We start from the raw sequence: 23,044 nt of genomic DNA, 5'->3' as shown, positions 1-23,044 counted from the left end.
CCTGCGACATGGGGGCCACTGGTCCAAACCAGGATGCTGAAATTGCAAGGGGCTGTGAGTGCCTCTATCAGTGACTGCTACATGGCCAGCATTGGCGAGGAAATTGTACAACGTGCGCAGTCCAACTGATCCACGGTCCAATAAAGTGGTGGCAGACTTGAAGTCTGTGCTGGGAGGGTGGGGAACGGTGGGGGGTAAGGTATGGAACGCTTTGGTGCCTCCACGTTGCTTGCATAGGCAGATAGGCTAGGAGCCTGATCCCAATCATATCACTGTGGCTGCACCTGATCTATCTTAGTTGCTGAAGCACGGTCAGTTTATACAGGTGTCCCTAATGCGTGGCCATTTCCCTTGCTTACCCTGCCCCCCATCTCAATTGCATGGGATGCAGGGCCAGGGCAATACTTGGGCCCCCTCAGCTGTCGCCTCTGGGGCTGGCCAGACTTGCCCCCAGACACCCACCACCCCTCAGCAGTTGCATCCGGGGCCAGGCATCAGTTGCCCCAACCCCACGGCGCCCCCGAGGCCTGTAAACAATGGGAGAGCTGTGGAGAATGCTGCTGCTCACTCACCTCAGCTCCCCCAAAATAAAGGCCACCAAGTGCACGTCACCTGCGTGCTGTTGTGAAACACGTCGGTGTGCTTTCCCAATACAGACAGACGATACGGTGGGGTTCCAAGAGCCTGGCGGGATGGCCTTTTATTTATATGCTAACGTATTACAATTAACTCTCCGCCGACCGATGGCAGAAAAGCTGCCCGCAGTCGGAGGGCTGAGCAAAAGATCGCGACCTGCCGTCGTGAAGTGGGTCCCGCCATATTTTCCGCACACGGCACCTATCATGCCCGCCGCTAGCGGGCTTAGAAAATTCTGCCCCAACTGTCTAACCCTCTATTTACCACAGCATGTCTGTAGCTACTGATCTGCTCATCCTCACCTCCCTTGATGTCCTTGCACTCAATAAGACCACTACTCTCTCTCATTCTGGTGTTTCCCTGGAACTGCCTTCATCTCCATTCCCCTAAGAATGTGGACGTGAAAGAATATGGCAGACACCTGGTTTAATCATCACCCAATATGACTAGACCATGTAAAGCACCAGTGGGTCCTGCTCATCTGCTAAACCTGCTCAATGTTCCAGGATCATCCTAGAATGCAAACATAAACCACCACCACCCCCCACCTCAGTTTCTTTTCATGTGTAAATGCCTCTCTCCTGTCTCCTCTACCCTCAACTTCAGCAATAAATGCAAGGAGCTATGGATTTCTTTATCATTAAGGTTGAGACAATCCAATCAGTTCCCTCCTTCCTTCCACTGGTTTGCCCGGTCAAACTTCCTTTAATGCTCCCCCCTTCCCTAACCCTGAACTCGCATCTATCTAGTTTCTCTCCTACCTCCCTTCATGCCCTCTGCCAGCTTACCTTGTCCACAAGACCTACCTCTTGCTCCCTCAATCCTATACCCAATAAACTGCTGACCACCTGATTTTTCCTCCTGGTCCCCAGATGTGGTCCCTCTCTCCTTTAAATCTTTTGTCATCACCCCTCTCCTCAAACAACCAACCCTTGACTCCACCATCCTAGCAAACTATCATCCACCATCTCCAACCATACTTTCCTCTCTAAATTCTTTGAATGTGTCATTGCCTCCCAAATCCATGCCTATCTTGCCTGCAACTCCATATTTGAATATCTCCAATCAGGTCTCTGCCTCGTCACAGCTTTTATCAAAGTCACAAATAACATCCTATATAACTGGAACAACAAAAAACTATCGCTCCTCACCCTTCTCGACCTTGTCATGGTTGACCACACCATCCTCCACCAAAACTTTTCCACTGTCATCCAGCTGTGTGGCACTGCTCTCATGTGGTTCGATTTTTATCTATCTAACAATAGCCAGAGTATCACTTCAATGGCTTCTCTTGTTGATCTCACACAGTCACTTCTGGATTTATCCTTGATCCCCACCTATTTCCCATCTACAGCGACAACATTAGAGAGTATAGTTAGTTTGCACGCTTGCCGGACACTCACAGGTCTTCTTCACCATCACCTCTCTCTCAACCCTTCCACTGTTGCTGAATTATGAGACTGTTTATTCAACATGCGGTGCTCAATGAGCAGAACTTTGTTCCAAGTAAATATTAGGAAGACTGAAGCTATTGTTTTCAGTCCCTGCTCTAAATACGTTCCTTCACTACTGACTCCATCTCTCTCTGGCAACTGTTCAAGACTAAATCAGATTGTTTGCAACCTTGGATTCATATTTGAGCCTGAGATGAGCTTCCAACAACATACTTATACCAAACCAAAGACTGCTTATCTCCATCTATGTAACAAGGCCCGGCTTCACCCTGTCTCAGCTCATTTGCAGCTGAAACCCCCATGCATGTCTTTGTTAGCTCTAGACTTAACTGTTCTAACGCACACCTGGCCAACCTCCTACATTCTTCCTTCTGTCAATTGGGGTCATCCAAAACTCTTCTGCCACTGAACTTTCTCACAACAAGTCCCGGTCACCTATCATCCCTGCATCTGTCACCCTACACTGGCTCCTGGTCAAGCAATGCCTCGTTTTTAAAATTCACAACCTCATTTTCAAATACTTCCATGGCCCTGCCCTTTCCTACCTCTGTAATCTCCTTCAACCCCACAGCCCTCTGAGATATCCGCTCTGATCTAATTCTGGCCTCTTAAGCAGCCCCGATTTCAATTGGTATACCATTGATGGCCACACTTTCAAATGCCTAGGCCCAAATCTTTGGGATTCCTTCCTTAAAACTTCTCAGATTCTACCTCTCTTTCTTCCTTTAAGACGGTCCTTAAAATCTACTGTTTAACCCAGCTTTTGGCCATCGGCCCTAATATTGCTTTATGTGACTCAATGTCTGATTTTACTTTATAAGTTGTTCCTGTGACATGCTCTGGGGCCTTATATTTCTATTGCCACTTTAATGTGTTAGGAACTAGAGATAGGTTAAGAAAGATATATTTGTATCTGTGGGTGTTAGGAATGAGTTTCAGCTTTAAGTTTTAAGTTTAATTTGTATTTCTGTATGTGTGCGTTAAGGGGGGAAACTTAAGTTTTGGTTTCCCTTTCAAAGTTGCCTGCATTCTAATGAGGTTTTATCACTCTTGGAGGGAAATTAAAACAAACACAAGGTAGAACAAACTGTGCTGTTGCATAGCAACAGGGGTATAGAGAGAGGGACCCACAGACGCAGAGAAACCGAAAGCAATTTGAGTTCAGTTGGTGATTATGCTCTAAGGTGGAGGAAGCAGTTTAATTCTCTCTCTAGCTGGACATACTAGCAGATTGTTGAGGAAAATAAGTCTGAGAATCTTAGGTGAGTTGCTCTAAAGTTAAAGTGATCATGAATGTCAAGTGAGTTCTGGATCTCAAGAGAGATACCAAGATGTCAGCAGTCTACTGGGAGAGGGAGCTGCAGAGAGCAGGTCCTAAAGGAAAAAGAGAAAGGCCCCAAGAAACCCTCTAAGTTAAGTCAAAGGATAAGGACCTGCTCTCTTGCCCACATGTCTGTCCTTGGCTTGCTGCATTGTTCCAGTGAAGCCCAACGCAAACTGGAGGAACAACACCTCATCTTCCGACTAGGGACTTTACAGCCTTCCGGACTGAATATTGAATTCAACAACTTTAGGTCGTGAGCTCCCTCCCCCATCCCCACCCCCCTTTCTGTTTCCCCCTTCCTTTTTTTTTCCAATAAATTATAAAGATTTTCCTTTTCCCACCTATTTCCATTATAAAAAAAAAAACCCCCACTAGAGCTATACCTTGAGTGGCCTACCATCCATTCTTAATTAGCACATTCGTTTAGATAATATCACCAACTTTAACTTTAACACCTATGTGTTCTATTGTACTATTGTCGTTGACATCTTTTGATGATCTGCTTCTATCACTGCTTGTTTGTCCCTACAACCACACCCCCCCCCCCCTCCACCTCTCTGTCTCTCCGCCCCCCACACACACACCTTAAATCAGCTTATATTTCAACTCTTTCTTGAACTCGAACTCAAGTTCTGTTGAAGGGTCATGAGGACTCCAAACGTCAACTCTTTTCTTCTCCGCCGATGCTGCCAGACCTGCTGAGTTTTTCCAGGTAATTCTGTTTTTGTTTTGGATTTCCAGCATCCGCAGTTTTTTTGTTTTTAGCTCTGTGTTTAATTGACTGCCACTGCTCTTCAAGAAATGCCTACCTCCTTGAAGAAGTTCTGTTCCTCTCTGCGACAAGATTTCCGTATCTCTCTGCTGTCTTGCTCACCTTCCTTGCTTTCCATTTCCCTCCTAGTGTTTGACAAGGTGTTTACTAAAACCCGCTTTCACAGCCATATCTCCTTTCTCAGTGATAAAAACAAAAAAACTGCGGATGCTGGAAATCCAAAACAAAAACAGAATTACCTGGAAAAACTCAGCAGGTCTGGCAGCATCGGTGGAGAAGAAAAGAGTTGACGTTTCGAGTCCTCATGACCCTTCGACAGAACTTGAGTTCGAGTCCAGGAAAGAGCTGAAATATAAGCTGGTTTAAGGTGTGTGTGTGGGGGGCGGAGAGATAGAGAGACAGAGAGGTGGAGGGGGTTGGTGTGGTTGTAGCGACAAACAAGCAGTGATAGAAGCAGATCATCAAAAGATGTCAACAACAATACTACAATAGAACACATAGGTGTTAAAGTTAAAGTTGGTGATATTATCTAAACGAATGTGCTAATTAAGAATGGATGGTAGGGCACTCAAGGTATAGCTCTAGTGGGTTTTTTTTTATTTTATATAATGGAAATAGGTGGGAAAAGGAAAATCTTTATAATTTATTGGGAAAAAAAAAGAAGGGGGAAACAGAAAGGGGGTGGGGATGGGGGAGGGGACTCACGACCTAAAGTTGTTGAATTCAATATTCAGTCCGGAAGGCTGTAAAGTCCCTAGTCGGAAGATGAGGTGTTGTTCCTCCAGTTTGCGTTGGGCTTCACTGGAACAATGCAGCAAGCCAAGGACAGACATGTGGGCAAGAGAGCAGGGTGGAGTGTTAAAATGGCAAGCGACAGGGAGGTTTGGGTCATTCTTGCGGACAGACCGCAGGTGTTCTGCAAAGCGGTCGCCCAGTTTACGTTTGGTCTCTCCAATGTAGAGGAGACCACATTGGGAGCAACGAATGCAGTAGACTAAGTTGGCGGAAATGCAAGTGAAATGCTGCTTCACTTGAAAGGAGTGTTTGGGTCCTTGGACGGTGAGGAGAGAGGAAGTGAAGGGGCAGGTGTTGCATCTTTTGCGTGGGCAAGGGGTTGTGCCATAGGAGGGGGTTGAGGAGTAGGGGGTGATGGAGGAGTGGACCAGGGTGTCCCGGAGGGAGCGATCCCTACGGAATGCCGATAAGGGGGGTGAAGGGAAGATGTGTTTGGTAGTGGCATCATGCTGGAGTTGGCGGAAATGGCGGAGGATGATCCTTTGAATGCGGAGGCTGGTGGGGTGATAAGTGAGGACAAGGGGGACCCTATCATGTTTCTGGGAGGGAGGAGAAGGAGTGAGGGCGGATGCGCGGGAGATGGGCCGGACACGGTTGAGGGCCCTGTCAACGACCGTGGGTGGAAAACCTCGGTTAAGGAAGAAGGAGGACATGTCAGAGGAACTGTTTTTGAATGTAGCATCATCGGAACAGATGCGACGGAGGCGAAGGAACTGAGAGAATGGGATGGAGTCCTTACAGGAAGTGGGGTGTGAGGAGCTGTAGTCTAGATAGCTGTGGGTGTCGGTGGGTTTGTAATGGATATTGGTGGACAGTCTATCACCAGAGATTGAGACAGAGAGGTCAAGGAAGGGAAGGGAAGTGTCAGAGATGGACCACGTGAAAATGATGGAGGGGTGGAGATTGGAAGCAAAATTAATAAATTTTTCCAAGTCCTGACGAGAGCATGAAGCAGCACCGAAATAATCATCGATCCGGCCCCCTTCCACAACTCTTTCTCCGGTACATCGATGATTATTTCGGTGCTGCTTCATGCTCTCGTCAGGACTTGGAAAAATTTATTAATTTTGCTTCCAATCTCCACCCCTCCATCATTTTCACGTGGTCCATCTCTGACACTTCCCTTCCCTTCCTTGACCTCTCTGTCTCAATCTCTGGTGATAGACTGTCCACCAATATCCATTACAAACCCACCGACACCCACAGCTATCTCGACTACAGCTCCTCACACCCCACTTCCTGTAAGGACTCCATCCCATTCTCTCAGTTCCTTCGCCTCCGTCGCATCTGTTCCGATGATGCTACATTCAAAAACAGTTCCTCTGACATGTCCTCCTTCTTCCTTAACCGAGGTTTTCCACCCACGGTCGTTGACAGGGCCCTCAACCGTGTCCGGCCCATCTCCCGCGCATCCGCCCTCACTCCTTCTCCTCCCTCCCAGAAACATGATAGGGTCCCCCTTGTCCTCACTTATCACCCCACCAGCCTCCGCATTCAAAGGATCATCCTCCGCCATTTCCGCCAACTCCAGCATGATGCCACTACCAAACACATCTTCCCTTCACCCCCCTTATCGGCATTCCGTAGGGATCGCTCCCTCCGGGACACCCTGGTCCACTCCTCCATCACCCCCTACTCCTCAACCCCCTCCTATGGCACAACCCCTTGCCCACGCAAAAGATGCAACACCTGCCCCTTCACTTCCTCTCTCCTCACCGTCCAAGGACCCAAACACTCCTTTCAAGTGAAGCAGCATTTCACTTGCATTTCCGCCAACTTAGTCTACTGCATTCGTTGCTCCCAATGTGGTCTCCTCTACATTGGAGAGACCAAACGTAAACTGGGCGACCGCTTTGCAGAACACCTGCGGTCTGTCCGCAAGAATGACCCAAACCTCCCTGTCGCTTGCCATTTTAACACTCCACCCTGCTCTCTTGCCCACATGTCTGTCCTTGGCTTGCTGCATTGTTCCAGTGAAGCCCAACGCAAACTGGAGGAACAACACCTCATCTTCCGACTAGGGACTTTACAGCCTTCCGGACTGAATATTGAATTCAACAACTTTAGGTCGTGAGTCCCCTCCCCCATCCCCACCCCCTTTCTGTTTCCCCCTTCTTTTTTTTTTTCCCAATAAATTATAAAGATTTTCCTTTTCCCACCTATTTCCATTATATAAAATAAAAAAAAAACCCACTAGAGCTATACCTTGAGTGCCCTACCATCCATTCTTAATTAGCACATTCGTTTAGATAATATCACCAACTTTAACTTTAACACCTATGTGTTCTATTGTAGTATTGTTGTTGACATCTTTTGATGATCTGCTTCTATCACTGCTTGTTTGTCGCTACAACCACACCAACCCCCTCCACCTCTCTGTCTCTCTATCTCTCCGCCCCCCACACACACACCTTAAACCAGCTTATATTTCAGCTCTTTCCTGGACTCGAACTCAAGTTCTGTCGAAGGGTCATGAGGACTCGAAACGTCAACTCTTTTCTTCTCCACCGATGCTGCCAGACCTGCTGAGTTTTTCCAGGTAATTCTGTTTTTGTTTCTCCTTTCTCAGTGACCGTCTCCATCTCCGACTTACCCCACGTGGATTTCAACTGAAATTCCACCCCTCATGTTTCGAACCCACCCAGGATTACAGGTATCTCCGGGACATAAAACATTTCTCGGACTGTTGTTCCCGTCACATTCTGAAATCCACACTCAGTGCCATGCGCTGCCATATGAACACACTCGACCGCTCCCTCCAGCAGCACCGCCGTACCTTTTTTCAAAGCTGCGCGTGCCCCCAGTTTCATTTTATCCTTCGGCTCATCCGACGCCTCAACAAGAAACTTTTTCTCTTTCTCTCAAGTGCTAAGGAACGCAAGCTCCAACAACTCATCGACACCAACACCCATCTAGGACCCTCCAGCCCTGCCTGTCCCTCCGTCCCCACCCTTTCTTCCAATCCCAACCCCAGCCGTGTATTCACTATACCCCCGACCTTCCCCTCTCCGATGCTGAACGTTCAGTGCTCAACAAAGGACTTAGTTTCATACCCTTACGCCCTCACCTCAATGAATTTCGGGCTCGGCATGATACTGAACTCTTCTTCCGCCGTCTTCATCTCCGGGCTCACTTCTTTGGGCAGGAGTCCTCTCCCAGTTCAACGGATCCTTTTACCCATCTCCAATATTCTCCCTCCACCTGGACCCCTCCCTCTGGATTCTTAACTTCTCTCGATCTTTTCATTGAGAACTGTCGGCGCGACATTAGTCGTCTCAATTTCTCTGCTCCTCTCACCCATTCTAACCTGTCTCTCTCTGAACTTACTGCACTCCATTCTCTCAGGTCCAACCCTGACATTGTCATCAAACACGCTGACAAGGGTGGTGCTGTTGTTGTCTGGCGCATTGACCTCTACCTCGTGGAGGCTGAGCGTCAACTCGCAGACACTTCCTCCTACCTCTCCCTGGACCATGACCCCACCACTGAACATCAAGACATTGTTTCCAGGACTGCCACTGACCTCATCTCCTCTGGGGATCTCCCTCCCACAGCTTCCAACCTGATAGTCGCCCAACCTCGGACGGCCCACTTCTATCTCCTACCCAAAATCCACAAACAGAACTGCCCCGGTAGACCGATCGTCTCAGCTTGCTCCTGCCCCACAGAACTCATTTCTCGTTATCTTGACTCCCTTCTCTCTCCCCTTGTCCAGTCCCTTCCCACCTACATCCGTGATTCCTCTGACACCTTACGTCACATCAACAATTTCCAGTTCCCTGGCCCCAACCGCTTCCTCTTCACCATGGACGTCCAATCCCTCTACACCTCCATCCCCCACCAGGATGGTCTGAGGGCCCTTAGCTTCTTCCTCAGAGGCCCGAACAATCCCCATCCACCACTACTCTCCTCCGTCTGGCTGAACTTGTTCTCACGCTGAACAATTTCTCCTTCAACTCCTCTCACTTCCTCCAAATAAGAGGTGTGGCTATGGGTACTCGCATGGGCCCCAGCTATGCCTGTCTCTTTATGGGGTATGTGGAGCATTCCTTGTTGCAGTCCTACTCCGGCCCCCTTCCACAACTCTTTCTCCGGTACATCGATGATTACTTCGGTGCTGCTTCATGCTCTCCTCGGGACTTGGAAAAATTTATTAATTTTGCTTCCAATCTCCACCCCTCCATCATTTTCACGTGGTCCATCTCTGACACTTCCCTTCCCTTCCTTGACCTCTCTGTCTCAATCTCTGGTGATAGACTGTCCACCAATATCCATTACAAACCCACCGACTCCCACAGCTATCTCAACTACAGCTCCTCACACCCCGCTTCCTGTAAGGACTCCATCCCATTCTCTCAGTTCCTTCGCCTCCGTCGCATCTGCTCCGATGATGCTACATTCAAAAACAGTTCCTCTGACATGTCCTCCTTCTTCCTTAACCGAGGTTTTCCACCCAAGGTCGTTGACAGGGCCCTCAACCGTGTCCGGCCCATCTCCCACCCATCCGCCCTCACACCTTCTCCTCCCTCCCAGAAACATGCTAGGGTCCCCCTTGTCCTCACTTATCACCCCACCAGCATCCGCATTCAAAGGATCATCCTCCGCCATTTCCGCCTACTCCAGCATGATATCACCACCAAACACATCTTCCCTTCACCCCCCTTATCGGCATTCCGTAGGGATCGCTCCCTCCGGGACACCCTGGTCCACTCCTCCATCACCCCCTACTCCTCAACCCCCTCCTATGGCACCACCCCATGCCCACGCAAAAGATGCAATGCCTGCCCCTTCACTTCCTCTCTCCTCACCGTCCAAGGACCCAAACACTCCTTTCAAGTGAAGCAGCATTTCACTTGCATTTCCCCCAACTTAGTCTACTGCATTCGTTGCTCCCAACGTGGTCTCCTCTACATTGGAGAGACCAAACGTAAACTGGGCGACCGCTTTGCAGAACACCTGTGGTCTGTCCGCAAGAATGACCCAAACCTCCCTGTCGCTTGCCATTTTAACACTCCACCCTGCTGTCTTGCCCACATGTCTGTCCTTGGCTTGCTGCATTGTTCCAGTGAAGCCCAACGCAAACTGGAGGAACAACACCTCATCTTCCGACTAGGGACTTTACAGCCTTCCGGACTGAATATTGAATTCAACAACTTTAGGTCGTGAGCTCCCTCCCCCATCCCCACCCCCTTTCTGTTTCCCCCTTCCTTTTTTTTTCCAATAAATTATAAAGATTTTCCTTTTCCCACCTATTTCCATTATAAAAAAAAACACCCACTAGAGCTATACCTGGAGTGGCCTACCATCCATTCTTAATTAGCACATTCGTTTAGATAATATCACCAACTTTAACTTTAACACCTATGTGTTCTATTGTACTATTGTCGTTGACATCTTTTGATGATCTGCTTCTATCACTGCGTGTTTGTCCCTACAACCACAACCCCCCCTCCACCTCTCTGTCTCTCTATCTCTCCGCCCCCCACACACACACCTTAAACCAGCTTATATTTCAACTCTTTCTTGGACTCGAACTCAAGTTCTGTCGAAGGGTCATGAGGACTCCAAACGTCAACTCTTTTCTTCTCCGCCGATGCTGCCAGACCTGCTGAGTTTTTCCAGGTAATTCTGTTTTTGATAAGGACAGGAATTTGGAACAAGCCCCTGTTCAGTGGCAGTAAAAGCAAGGAGCAGAGAGGAAGGCTCCAAGTTTAGAGAGAGAAAGCTGCAGGAAGCAGAATCAAGGTAAAAAAGGTTTGCAAAAACCAGAAGATCCAAGGAGACAGCCAAAGGTTGCTGACTCCTTACTATGGGTATGTGAAGCAGTAGTGTTCTGTTGGCACGTTTAAGAGAAAGTGCGTAGAAGAAACCTTGAATGCACGTGGCGATCGGGGGAGGAACATCAGAAGGAGAGTTCAAAACTCTGGAGGTGGAGCCCTGTGGAAGACGTCCGAGAGAAAGTGTCATTTGGGAGAAGGTTCCAAAGTGAGTACTTCGAGAGTGGAGATTGGAAACCCTCGAGAAAGATGGAGTTCAGTGAGGCTGGTTGACTCACAGTGTGACGATCATCTGGGGGGAGTTGATGAGAGATCCATAGCATCTGTTTGGCCTGGCATCTGTCACTTGGTTTCAGTGTGTGGTGTGCCTGACCACAGGTCCCCTATTGGTTTACATGGGCTGTGTATTTACTGGGAACATGAGAATATAAAATAACTTTTGTAACTGGTGTTATCCTTATGGAATCTGTTTATATCTGTAAAGGTATAGTTGTGAGTGAAGGAGTATTATGATATGGCTCATCTTTTCTTGTCTAATAAATGTTTTATTCTTTTGTTAAAAGTTCATCAACTGGCTGCTGTGACTCTGTTCAGTAGCCACTCTCCACATTTCTAAACAAAAGAAAAAAGTTAGGATCTATCAAGCCGGGTTCTACCCTGGGATCTGACTTGTCCAGCAGTAACATTAGCTGGCATCATAACAAATGTAATAAAAGTTGTTGTATGGGAAATTAATTATGAATGGAGACTAAAGATACTGGGACTATTCCCACTGAATCAAAGGAGGCTAAATGAAGATTAAATAGAGATTTTTAAATTATCCAGGGTCTTGATAGGGCAAATAAGGAGAGACATTTTCCCTCTGGTTGGAAAATTAATGATGAGAAGTTATCACTCTAAAATTGTCACTCAAAGAGCAAAGAGAAGGGTTGGGAAAAATTTTGTTATACAGAAATAAGTGTACACACAATGTCTTGTCTATTAAAGTAAATGGATGGAAAATCAGGCAGCCTCTCTTATGGGCATGCACTTTTCCTGTATTCACCACTCTCAGGATCAGGTAAGTCTACCCCAAATCTCCTGTGAGAACTCTAATAAGCTACCAATTAGCGAGATCCAAATTATTTGTGCCTCTTGAGCTGTTTTTAAAATAACAAATTCTTTCCTGAGTAGATGGTTGGAGGTCCATGTCCATATGACGCTCCATGCTCAGGTCTGCCTGCCACCAACAGGAAGAAGAATCAATGATCCTTGACCAGGTTACATGATGGTTCATTTCAAAATATATGGGCTGCTTTGGGCCCAGCATTAAACCCTGCAAACACATAAATTGTCTAAAAACACCTCACCTCCTGTCAGCTTATTGAAGAAGACTCTATGCCTGCCTGATTCTTAAAAATTAACAGGTCCACTCACTCACTTCTGATTCCACAAATTGCTACTTCCTGCCAAAGATCCTTACAATCTTTACTTACAATTGAAGTAAATAATAATGAGTAGTAAAAACATTAATCTAACTAAATTTTAGACTTTTAAACATATTAAAAGATCAAATTACCAAAGTCACTGGAGGAACAGGAAGCCAGTTGGTGAGTGACTGGGTTGTACGCAATGCACTGAATGGAATCATTATGTCTGTATATTGGAATAAAAACACAAAGAAAAGCTTAGTTATTGCAGGTCAGATCATAAACAGATATTAAGTACTTCGTCATTTCTGATGAACTTGAAATGTTAATTCTTTTTCTTTCTCCACAGATGCTACTTGACCTGCTGAGTACATCCAGCATTTTCTGTTTTTAATTACATTATATGCATGTAACACAATATCATATTTTTACCAGCTCATATAATGTAGTCCTGAAAATATACAATTTATTATTGCCTCTGCCACTGAGGGTGGGCAGAGGCAGTTTTTGTTCCAGTTTGTTGGCCTGTTCACCTGTAAACAAGATGGATGGATTTCAATGAAACTTGATACACTGATAGGATATGGCCCAAGGAAGAATTGATCAGTTTTTGTGAAGATGTGGGATCTGGATCCTGGAATTTTTTAAAGGAGCCATCTATTTACATAGGGCGAAATGACTTTTTACAATGTTGTGGATCATCTCAGCTTCCGTGGTGAAATTTGTCACAGCTGCCAAATTGTGAGCAAAGTTTTCAGAGCAGGTTGTTGGATGCAGATTGGCCACCTCCTCAGTGAAATGGAAACTCATGATAAAAAGATTTCTTTTCTCAGCCTTGTAGTTACAGAGCATTAACCAGTCAGGTAAAAGCCTCAAGGAAGAGCTGCATAACTGTAATAATGGTGAGTTAGCACAGCATGGTGGAGGTATGTGCTCTACTGAATGTCCTCTTCACCAGCAATATAATTGATGTCCTTGTCATTAATTATGGACTTTATGTTATATATTTGTCTTTCCTGCAACCACATGGTGAAGAAACTTTTAGAAATAATAGCCCCGATATTTTCGAAGGGATGATGGTTTGTGAGATGGAGTTTTGGGTGGCAAACCAAGAAATCTGTGTTTCACCACACACTATGCAGTTTGTGTGCCAGTCGTGGCTCATTTGGTGGCACATTCACCTGAGTGACAAAGTTCTGGCCCGGTTCTTAAGCACAAAAATGTACACTGAAATTCCAGTGCAGCAGTGAGGGAGTACGGCACTGTTGGGGGGTGCCATCTTTTGGATGAGACATTAAACCAAGGTCCTGCCTGCCTCCTCGGGTGGATGCAAAACTCCCATGGCACTATTTCGAAGAACAGCAGGATAATCATCCGTGGAGCCAATTATCCTCAAGCAAAATGTATCCCTCAATCAACATTACAAAAAAAAGATTATTTGGTCATTATCACATTGTTTTTGTGGGATCTTGCAGTGTGCAAACTGCCGTGTTTCCTACGTTACAACTGTTACAAACTTTAAAAGTACTTCATAGGGTTTAAAGCACTTTGAGACATTCGGTGGTCATGAAAAGCGCTTTATAAATGCAAATTGATTTTTTTCAATGCCACAGTGTGCATCAATTTTTTTCAAACAAATGCCCTGCCCAGAAGCCAGCCTCATTACATAGGTTACTCCTATCAATATTGTCATGGATATATGCACTATAGCAGGCAGGTTGGTGAGGGCAAGGTCAAGTAGAATTTTCCCTCATGTTGGTTCTCTCACCACTGACAGGTACGTCGTTCAAAACTTGGCAAGCTCAGTCAGTAGTGGTGCTACCACACCACCATTGGTGATGAGCATTGAAGTCCCTCATCCAGAGTATATTCTCTCTCCTTGCCACCCTCAGTGCTTCTTCTAAGTGATGCTCACCATGGAAGAGCACTGATCAGTTGAGGGAGGGCAGTAGCTGATAATCAGCAGAGGTTTCCTTGCTGATGAGACTTTTTGGGGTTCAATGTTGAAGATTCCCACTTCCTCCAGACTGCCTAGCACTCTGCTGCCATCTCTGATGGCACTATTCTCCAGGTGGAACAGGATACACCCAGGGATGGTGATGGACGAGTCTGGGAATTTGACTGCAAGGTATGATCCTGTGAATTTGACTATGTCAGGTTGTGCTTGACTGTGGAATGGCTCTCCCAATTTTGGCACAAGTCCGCAGGTGCTAGTGAGAAAACGTTGCAGGACTGACTGGGCTGGATTCGCCTCTGTCCTGTCCAGTCCCTAGGTTAATGTTGAGTTGTCTGGCCAATTTTATTCTCACTGGGCTTTTCCATAGTGGTTTGATACAACTAAGTGACTTGCTAGGACTCTTCAAAGGGCTTTAAAGACCACTGCGTATCTGGATTCACACCTAGGCCAGACCAGATAAAGGTGACAGATTTCCTTCCCTAAAGAACATTACTGAACCAGATGGGTCTTTTAATGACTTGCCAGTAGCTCCATGGTCTCCATTACTGATATTAGCTTCTTATAGCAATTCATTTAATTAACTAAATTCTAGGTCCCCAGCTGCCAAGGTGAGATGTGAACTCATGTCTCAGATGATTAGTCCAGATTTCTGGATTACTAGTCCAGCTTACTAACTAACTTACCCACCGACTCGTACTGCTTGCGTCTCTCCGCCACACACACATCCCCCACAACACCCAGTTTTGGCCCTACATTCCTAGGGTCACTGCTCCTTGGAGAGCTTCAGCTCTTGCCGATCACTTGTCCTTTGCTCCTTCCACCTGCCGTCCCACTTTCTCCTGGACCTGTAAGCAATGCTAAGCGAAAGATAGTGGTTCTTTTTCTTTTTTTTTCTGTTCATTTGTAAACAGGGATACAATAATAGTTTAAATTGCACCAGCTTTTAAATCAGATTTGCTTTTCACTTTGATGTAAAAGTATTTTCAAGAGCTTCACAATGATCAGTTTTGGAGAAAAGGAAACAAATAAAAATAAACTCACGTATATTTCAAGATGCCTTCTAGTTTAGAGGTCCAGATTATAATGCTCTTGTCAGTGGAACCGGATGCAAATCGCTTACCTAAGAAGATTGTGGTAAATTAATTCAGAAAAAAAAAAGCTAAATTTCATTCTCAAACTGGTAACAATCCGAGTTTCAAAATTGCAGGTTCAAAGCAGGGTGAGTCTTGAATAAAATGCTATTGCCATCATGAGTGGGTGGTACCCCAACATATACGCTCATTCAGATAAAGGCAAAATACAGCGGATGCTAGAAATCTGAAACAAAAACAAAAAATGCTGGAAAAACTCAGCAGGTATGATAGCATCTGCGGAGAGAAAGACAGAGTTAACGTTTCGAGTCCAGATGACTCTTCTTCGGAGCTAAAGGGAAGTAGAAATGTAGTGAAATATATACTGTTTAAGGGGGTGGCAGAGGTGAAGCTGGATAGAAGGTCAGTGATAGGTGAAGGCAAAGGAGAGATTGCAAAAGATGTCATAAACAAAATGTCAAAGGGGTGTTAATGCGGTGGTACTGGCTAAAGGAGATGCTAATGGTAACAACAGGAGTAGAAGGCAGAATGTGGTAATAGCAGGATAAGGGTAAAAAGGACAACTCTGCAAAGAACAACATGAACAAGTGACAACTCTTTTCTTCTCCGCCGATGCTGCCAGATCTGCTGAGTTTTTCCAGGTAATTCTGTTTTTGTTTTGGATTTCCAGCATCCGTAGTTTTATTGTTTTTATTTTTATGAACAAGCGAGATGGCCCTGGTGGGGGTGGGGTGGGGGGAGGAGGCAGTGGTGGGAAAAAAGATCGAAAATAGGCTAAAAGCTGGGGATAAAATAATAAATAAAAATGGAAATAAATTTTAAAAATAATAATAAAACTAAGTGGGAAAAAAATTAAATTTGAAAATAAAAATGAATATTGAAAAAAGGGGATCAAAAAAAGGTAAGGATGGGTTCTCATCCATGCATCCACCTATCGGTAGCCTTCTATCTAGCTTCACCTGTTCCACCCCACTCAAACAGTATATAGTTCACCACATTTCTACTTCCTTTTAGCTCTGAAGAAGAGTCATACGGACTCAAGATGTTAACTCTGTCTTTCTCTCCACAGATGCTGTCAGAACTGCTGAGTTTTTCCAGCATTTTTTGTTTTTATATCTGCTCACTCATTCATTACTGGGCTCCTTATACAAGCCATGATATCACAAGTTAGTACTAAGTAAATCTGCCTAAAGATAGAATGCAATTTTTTTAAATTGATAAAACCTTGCAGGCCAGTTCTGGGAGTACAATCTCCTTATAGCCAATTGCACAGCATTAAGGGCCTGAGAATGGGTTAACTGCCTGCAATATAATGTAGCAATGAAAATCATTATGGTGAGAAAGCAGAACAGAAAAGAAATTTTCAATAAAAGACATTGTTAAACTTAATTCAGGGTCAAATTGTGGTCTCAATGGCTGTGTTGGGAATGAAAATACAGGCCAGCAGCCTCCCAATTCAATTGTCAATTTGTGCTGAATCTTGTTTCGAGAAACTGTTAGCGCATTACAATTGGCCTCAACACTCCTGAAAGGAAATAAGTTGGAGGTCTTGCGGTTGATCATTATCCAGTACACTTGCTGGAAAGCAGATGTTTATATTTTGAATAAGGCCAGGAACAGACTTGGCTGTGATGTCCCAAATGGCTGAATGCTCTGCTAACACATTGGGCGTATCATCCCAGATTTGCACAAAGTGCGGTAGTGGGCGGGAAAAGGATATTTTTCCCTCCGGCCACTATGGCAGCTTTTCACACGGAATCATCCCAATCCTGCTTTATTAATCATGCATTCCTGGGAAACACACCGGGTCGCTGGCAGGGCGTCGTCATTCACCTCAGGCCTTCAGTAACCTGGGCAGCATATTTAAAGGCTGCCCCTGCACAGAGTTAGCACTCTTCAAAGGGATAGGAAGCTGCTGTGAACTGATAACTGCCAAAGGAAGGAAACATGCTGCCCCCAGGTTTAGCGACACCTCCCTCCAGTGCCTACTGGACGCAGTGGAGGCCCCCAAAATGTCTTCTACCCCCACTCTGGGTGGAGACCAGCAAGCAAGGTCACCAATCCAGCGTGGGAGGCGGTGGCAGCGGCGATCAGCGCCAACACCTGCAAAAGAGGACAGTCACCCAGTGCAGAAAGAGCATGAATGATCTCTTCCATTGCGCCAGGATAAATCTCTCTTCTCGTTGCTCACACACTCACAAACCCATCACACATCCACAGGGATTTCACACCTCAAGGGACAACACCATTAACTCTCACATACAACCTCACACCTCCATCAGGTTCATATCCTCTGGAGGTGTGTCCTCATCCCATCTATGGCTCCACTCACCACACAAACATTCCATGCAGTGCCATGTTTCCAGTTCACACTCTCTCCATCTGTTTTCATGCAGGAGAAGCTGACTGACAACAGCATGGAGAAGTCCTAGACCGGGGTAAAGTGGCCCACATTAGGACAGTGCAAGAGGAGGACCCCAAGTCAGGCAGTCAGCAGCACCTAGAGGAGAGTGAGAGAGGAGGACCCCGAGTCAGGCAGTCAGCAGCACCTAGAGGAGAGTGCGAGAGGAGGACCAGACACAGACAGTCAGCAGCACCTAGAGGAGAGTGAGAAAGGACGACCACAAGACAGGCAGTCAGCAGCACCTAGAGGAGAATGAGAGAGGAGGACCCTGGGACATGCAGTCAGCAGCACCTAGAGATTGCGAGAGGAGAACCCCAAACCAGGCAGTCAGCAGCACCTGGAGGAGATTGCAAGAGGAGAACCCCCAAGCCAGGCAGTCAGCAGCACCAAAGGAGATTGCAAGAGGAGAACCCCGAGCCAGGCAGTCAGCAGCACCAAAGGAGATTGCAATAGGAGAACCCCGAGCCAGGCAGTCAGCAGCACCTAGCAGCTAACATCACAGGAGGAACATAAGTTCATTGGTTGGTAAAAAACTGCTGTTAGGGATTGTCATCAAGTAGCTGAGAATTAGAAAAGCACATTCTTTTTAAAAGAAGGGCTACTTACATTTAAGAAAGAAACACAAGCAGTGAAAATTAAAATTAAGTCGAGGCCAGGTAAAATAAAGTTGCATAAGTAAATGAAAGTAAAATAAAGTAAATGTAAGGGAAGTAAATTGAAGCCATAGGACAACTTGGTTGTATGGAATGCGTGTCCTATAATATGTAGCAAACTGTGAACACTACCAGTGTCCTAGATGACCACATGTGCAGGGAGTGTCACCAGCTGCAGAACCTTGAGCTCCGTGTTTCGGAGCTCAAGCGATGGCTGGAGTCATGTGGCGCTTCCATGAGTCTGAGAGCCATGTGGATAGCACATTCAGAGAGGTGGTCACATTGGAGCTTAAGAGCCTGGAGACAGAAAGGGAATGGGTAACCCCAGGCGGTCCAAGAAAATTAGGCAGGTAGTGCAGGAGCCCCCTGGGGTCCTGCTCACCAATCGGTTTTCCATTTTGGATACCGGTGAGGGCGCTGGTTCCTCGGAGAAGTGCTGTCAGAGCTAAGTTTGTGGCACCACAGGCAGCTCTGCTGTACAGGAGGGGAGAAAGAGGGGGAGAGCAGTAGTAATAGGGGATTCATTAGTTAGGGGAACAAACAGGCATTTCTGTGGCCATAGACGTGACTCCAAGATGATATGTTGCCTCCTTGGTGCCAGGTTCAAAGATATCACAGAGTGGCTGTAGGACATTCTTCTGGGGAGGGTGATCAGCCAGAGGTCATGGTCCAGGTTCGTACCAATGACTTAGGTAGGAAAGGGGATGAGGTCGTGAAAGCAGACTTTAGGGAAATAGGAAGGAGATTGAAAAGCAGTACCTCTAAAGTAGTAATCTCAGGATTACTCCCAGTCCCACATGCAAGTGAGAATAGAAATAGGAAAATTGAACGAATAAACATGTGATTGGAAAGCTGGTGTAGGAGGGAGGGCATCAGATTTCTGAGGCATTGGTACCGGTTCTGGGGAAGGTGGGACCTGTACAAGCTGGACTGCCTATACCTGAACAGGACTGGGGCAAATATCCTCACAGGGAGATTTGCTAGTGCTGTTGAGGGGCGGGGGGGGGGGGTGTCAATCTAGATTGGCAGGGGGGTGGGAATCTGAGAGCAAATCAGAGCAGGGAACAGGAAATGGAGAATTAGTGAGTCACTCTGAAAGGCAGAAACAGCACAGGTTAAAAAGTGTACAGCACAGAAATTTGGAGTGTTAAAAGGTATATGTATAAATACAAGGAGCATAGTAAATAAAGCCAGTAAACTGAGGACACAGATGGATACATGGCAGTATGATATCATCGCTAGAATGGAAACTTGGCTTAATGAGGGGCAAACATGGTAGCTCAACATCCCTAAATGTGGAGTTTTCAAGCAGGATAGGAAGGGGGGATAAAAAAGATGGGGCTGTAGCATTATTGGTTAAAGAATCAATTACAGCTGTGAGGAGGGATGATATGCTAAATGAAGCATCAAATGAGGCCAAATTGGTTGAGCTCAGAAATAAAAAAGAGGCAGCCATACTATAAACCCCCAAAGAGTAGAAGGGAGTTAGAAGAGCAAATACATAGACAGATTTCTGCGTGAAAAAACAATATGGCACTAATGGCTGGGATACCCTAATATCAACTGGGATACGAGCAGATGAAGGACACAAAGGGCACAAAATTCTTGAACTGCATTCAAGAGAACTTTCTCAGCCAGCACGTTACAAGCCCAACAAGAGGGGGAGCAATTCTAGATTTAGTCTTAGGAACTGAAGCTGGGCAAGTGGATGAAGTAGCAGTGGGTGACCATTTTGGAGATAGTGACCAAAATATAGTTAGATTTAGCATCATTATGGAAAAAGACAAAGATCGTACAGGAATAAAAGTTCTAAATTGGGGGAAGACAAATTTTACAAAGGTGAGCTGATGAGGGTGGACTGGGTACAGCTATTAGAAGGAAAACTGTGTCAAGGCATTCAAAGATGAGATTCTGCAGGCACAGTGTAGACGTGTCCCCACAAAGAAAAAGAGTGATACTGCCAAATCTAGAGCCCCTCTGGTTATCCAGAAGCATACAGATCAAGATAAAGAGGGCAAAGAAAGCTTATGACAATCACAAAGGACTTAATTCTGTGGAAAGCCTAGAGGGGTATAGAAAGTGCACGAGTGAAATAAAAATGGAAATTAGGAAAGCAAAGAGAGCTTATGAAAAAATATTGGCAGGTAAAATCAAAGAAAATCCTAAAGATGTTTTACTAGTACATTAAGAGTAAGAGAATAACTAAGGAAAAGGTAGGGCCTATCAGAGATGTACATGGTAACTTGTGGGTTGATGCAGATGTGGGCAGGGTTCTCAATTAGTACTTTGGGCAGAATTTTCGGGTCGGCGGGCCCAAGAGAAGCCGGGGAACAAACCACTGACCGTGATCGGCCCCCAACCTCAATTTCACACTGGCTGGCCCATTAACATGCAGCCAGCGTGAAAGGCACACTGACAGGCTCAGCACTGCCAGGGCTGGGGCGGGAGGAGGTCGAAAGCTGAAGTCAGTGCGGGGGCAGGAGAGCATGGAAGGAAAGCTCCTTGAAGGCAGATAGCAGCTAAGGGATATCTAAGGGAGTTTGACGAATTTAAAATCAATAAAAACAGAATGTAAAATCAGGAAAAAGTGTCCACATGTCAGAATGAGACACCTCAATATACTGATGATGAAACTTTTTCCAACACATTTTAATCTTTTTTAAAATTAATCATGGAAACCGCATCCCGCCCTTGGATGAGGTTTCCTCAAAAATGCAAAGGCCGTCTGGCCAATTCGCCTGCCCGCCAACCATAACATTGGATGGGCAGTGGAAAATCGCCATCAATTGCTGCTTTCATGGCCTTAATAGGCCTCTTAATTGTCAGCGGGTGTGCTGCCGACTCTTGCATATGCCCACCAACCGAAAAACCACACGAGGGCCCGATGACATCGGGACACTTGCCCAACGTCATCGCGCGCTATTTCACGCTCAAGTGTGTCGGGCATGCACCCACACGCCGAGCAGAAAATTCTACCTTTTCTCTGTCTTCACTCAGGAGAGGGATGATGCAGACATTCTAGTTAAAAAGGAGTGTGAAATATTAGATACAATAAGCAAAGTGAAAGAGGAAGTACTCGAGTGACTGGCATCCCTGAAGGTGGATTAATCACCAGGGCCAGATAGATTGTATCCTAGACTGTTGAAGGAAGCCAGGGAAGAAATAGTGGATGCCCTGAGGATCATTTTTCAATACTCACTAGATACAAGCAAGGTCCAAGAGGATTGGAGAACATTGTATCATTATTTTAAAAGGGTGTGAGAGATAGGCCAGAAAATTATAGGCCGGCCAGTCTGGCTTCAATGGTGGGAAAATCATTGGAAACAATTCTGAGAGACAGGATAAACTATCATTTAGAAAGGCATGGATGGATCGGGGTAGTCAGCATGGTTTTGTTCGGGGAAGATCATGTCTTACTAACTTAGTAGAGTTTTTTGAGGGGGTAACAAGGAGGATTGAAGTTAGTGCAGTGGATGTTGTCTGCATGGATTTCAGTAAGGCATTTGACAAGGTCCCACATGGCAGACTGGTCAGGAAAGTGAGATCTCATGGGATACAGGGAAAGGTGGCGAGTTGGATCCAAAATTGGCTCAGTAGCAGGAAACAAATGGTAATGGATAATGAATGTTTTTGCGAATGGAAAACAGTTTCCAATGGTGTTCCACAGGGCTCAGTGTTGGAGCCCTTGCTGTTTGTTATACATATTAATGACTTAGACTCAAATGTGGGAGACATGCTTGGAAATTTGCAGATAACACAAAAATTAGCTGCATAGTTGATAGTGAAGAGGATAGCAGTCGACTCCAAAATGATATCAATGGTTTGGTTGAGTGGGCAGAAAAGTGGAAAGTGGAATTCAATCCGGAAAAGTGTGAGGTAATGCATTTGGGGAGGGCAAACAAAGCAAGGGAATACTCAATAAATGGGAAGTTATTGAGAGGGGCTAAGGAAGTGAGAGACCTTAGGATGCATGTTCACAGGTCCTTGAAAATGGCAGGACAGGTGGACAAGAAAACATATGGAATGGCTTTCCTTTATTGGGTGAGGTATTGAACACAACAGCAGGGACATAATGATGGAACTGTATAAAACACAGGTTAGGGCCACAGCTGGAATTGTGTGTACAGTTCTGGTCACCACATTACGGGAAGGACATTATTGCTCTGGAGTGCAGAGGAAATTTACAAGAATGTTGCCGGGGCTTGAAAACTGCATAAGAGAAGAGATTGAATAGGCTAGGGTTGTTTTCCTTAGAACAGAGGGGGCTCAAGGGTGACCTAATTGAGGTGTACAAAATTATGAGGGGCCTAGATAGGGTAGACAGGAAAGACATGGTTCCCCTAGCTGAGAGGCCAATTACCAGGGGGCACAGATTGAAGGTGATTGGTAGAAGGATTAGAGGGGACATGAGGAAAAACATTTTCACCCATAGGATAGTGGGCATCTGGAATTCACTGCCTAAGTTGGTGGTTGAGGCTTAAACGCTCAACTCATTTATAAGGTACCTGGATCTGTATCTGAAGTGCTGTAACCTGCAAGGCTACAGACCAGGTGCTGGAAAGCGGGATTAAAATGAGCAGCTGGTTTATTTTTTGTCTTTTTGGCTGGCGCAGACATGATGGGTTGAATGGCCTCTTTCTGCACTGTAACTTTTCTATGGTTCTCTGGTTCTAATTAGGCCCTTCACTCACATTGAGGAGCGGCCATCATGCTGACTGGTGCGGACATGGACCATGTCTGCAGCGACGGTGAGGTCAGCGGTGAACACCCAC

General features: G+C 45.9%; 1 protein-coding gene across 2 annotated transcripts in view; it reads right to left on the bottom strand.

Moving 5' to 3' along the window:
• Positions 1–23,044, bottom strand: part of ift122 (intraflagellar transport 122 homolog (Chlamydomonas)) — a 171,980-nt gene that overhangs the window by 143,172 nt on the left and 5,764 nt on the right. For both annotated transcript variants that reach the window (XM_041191120.1, XM_041191121.1), the window contains exons 4-5: positions 15,166–15,244; positions 12,317–12,393 (exon numbers count right to left, since the gene is read on the bottom strand). In XM_041191120.1, coding sequence (XP_041047054.1) covers positions 12,317–12,393; positions 15,166–15,244 — 156 coding nt within the window. The remainder of the gene's footprint in view (positions 1–12,316; positions 12,394–15,165; positions 15,245–23,044) is intronic.

This window comes from Carcharodon carcharias, chromosome 7, assembly GCF_017639515.1.
Source record: "Carcharodon carcharias isolate sCarCar2 chromosome 7, sCarCar2.pri, whole genome shotgun sequence".
Classification (NCBI taxonomy): domain Eukaryota; kingdom Metazoa; phylum Chordata; class Chondrichthyes; order Lamniformes; family Lamnidae; genus Carcharodon; species Carcharodon carcharias.
Note: the sequence above shows the minus strand (reverse complement) of the source record. Positions and strands in the feature narration are given on the sequence as shown.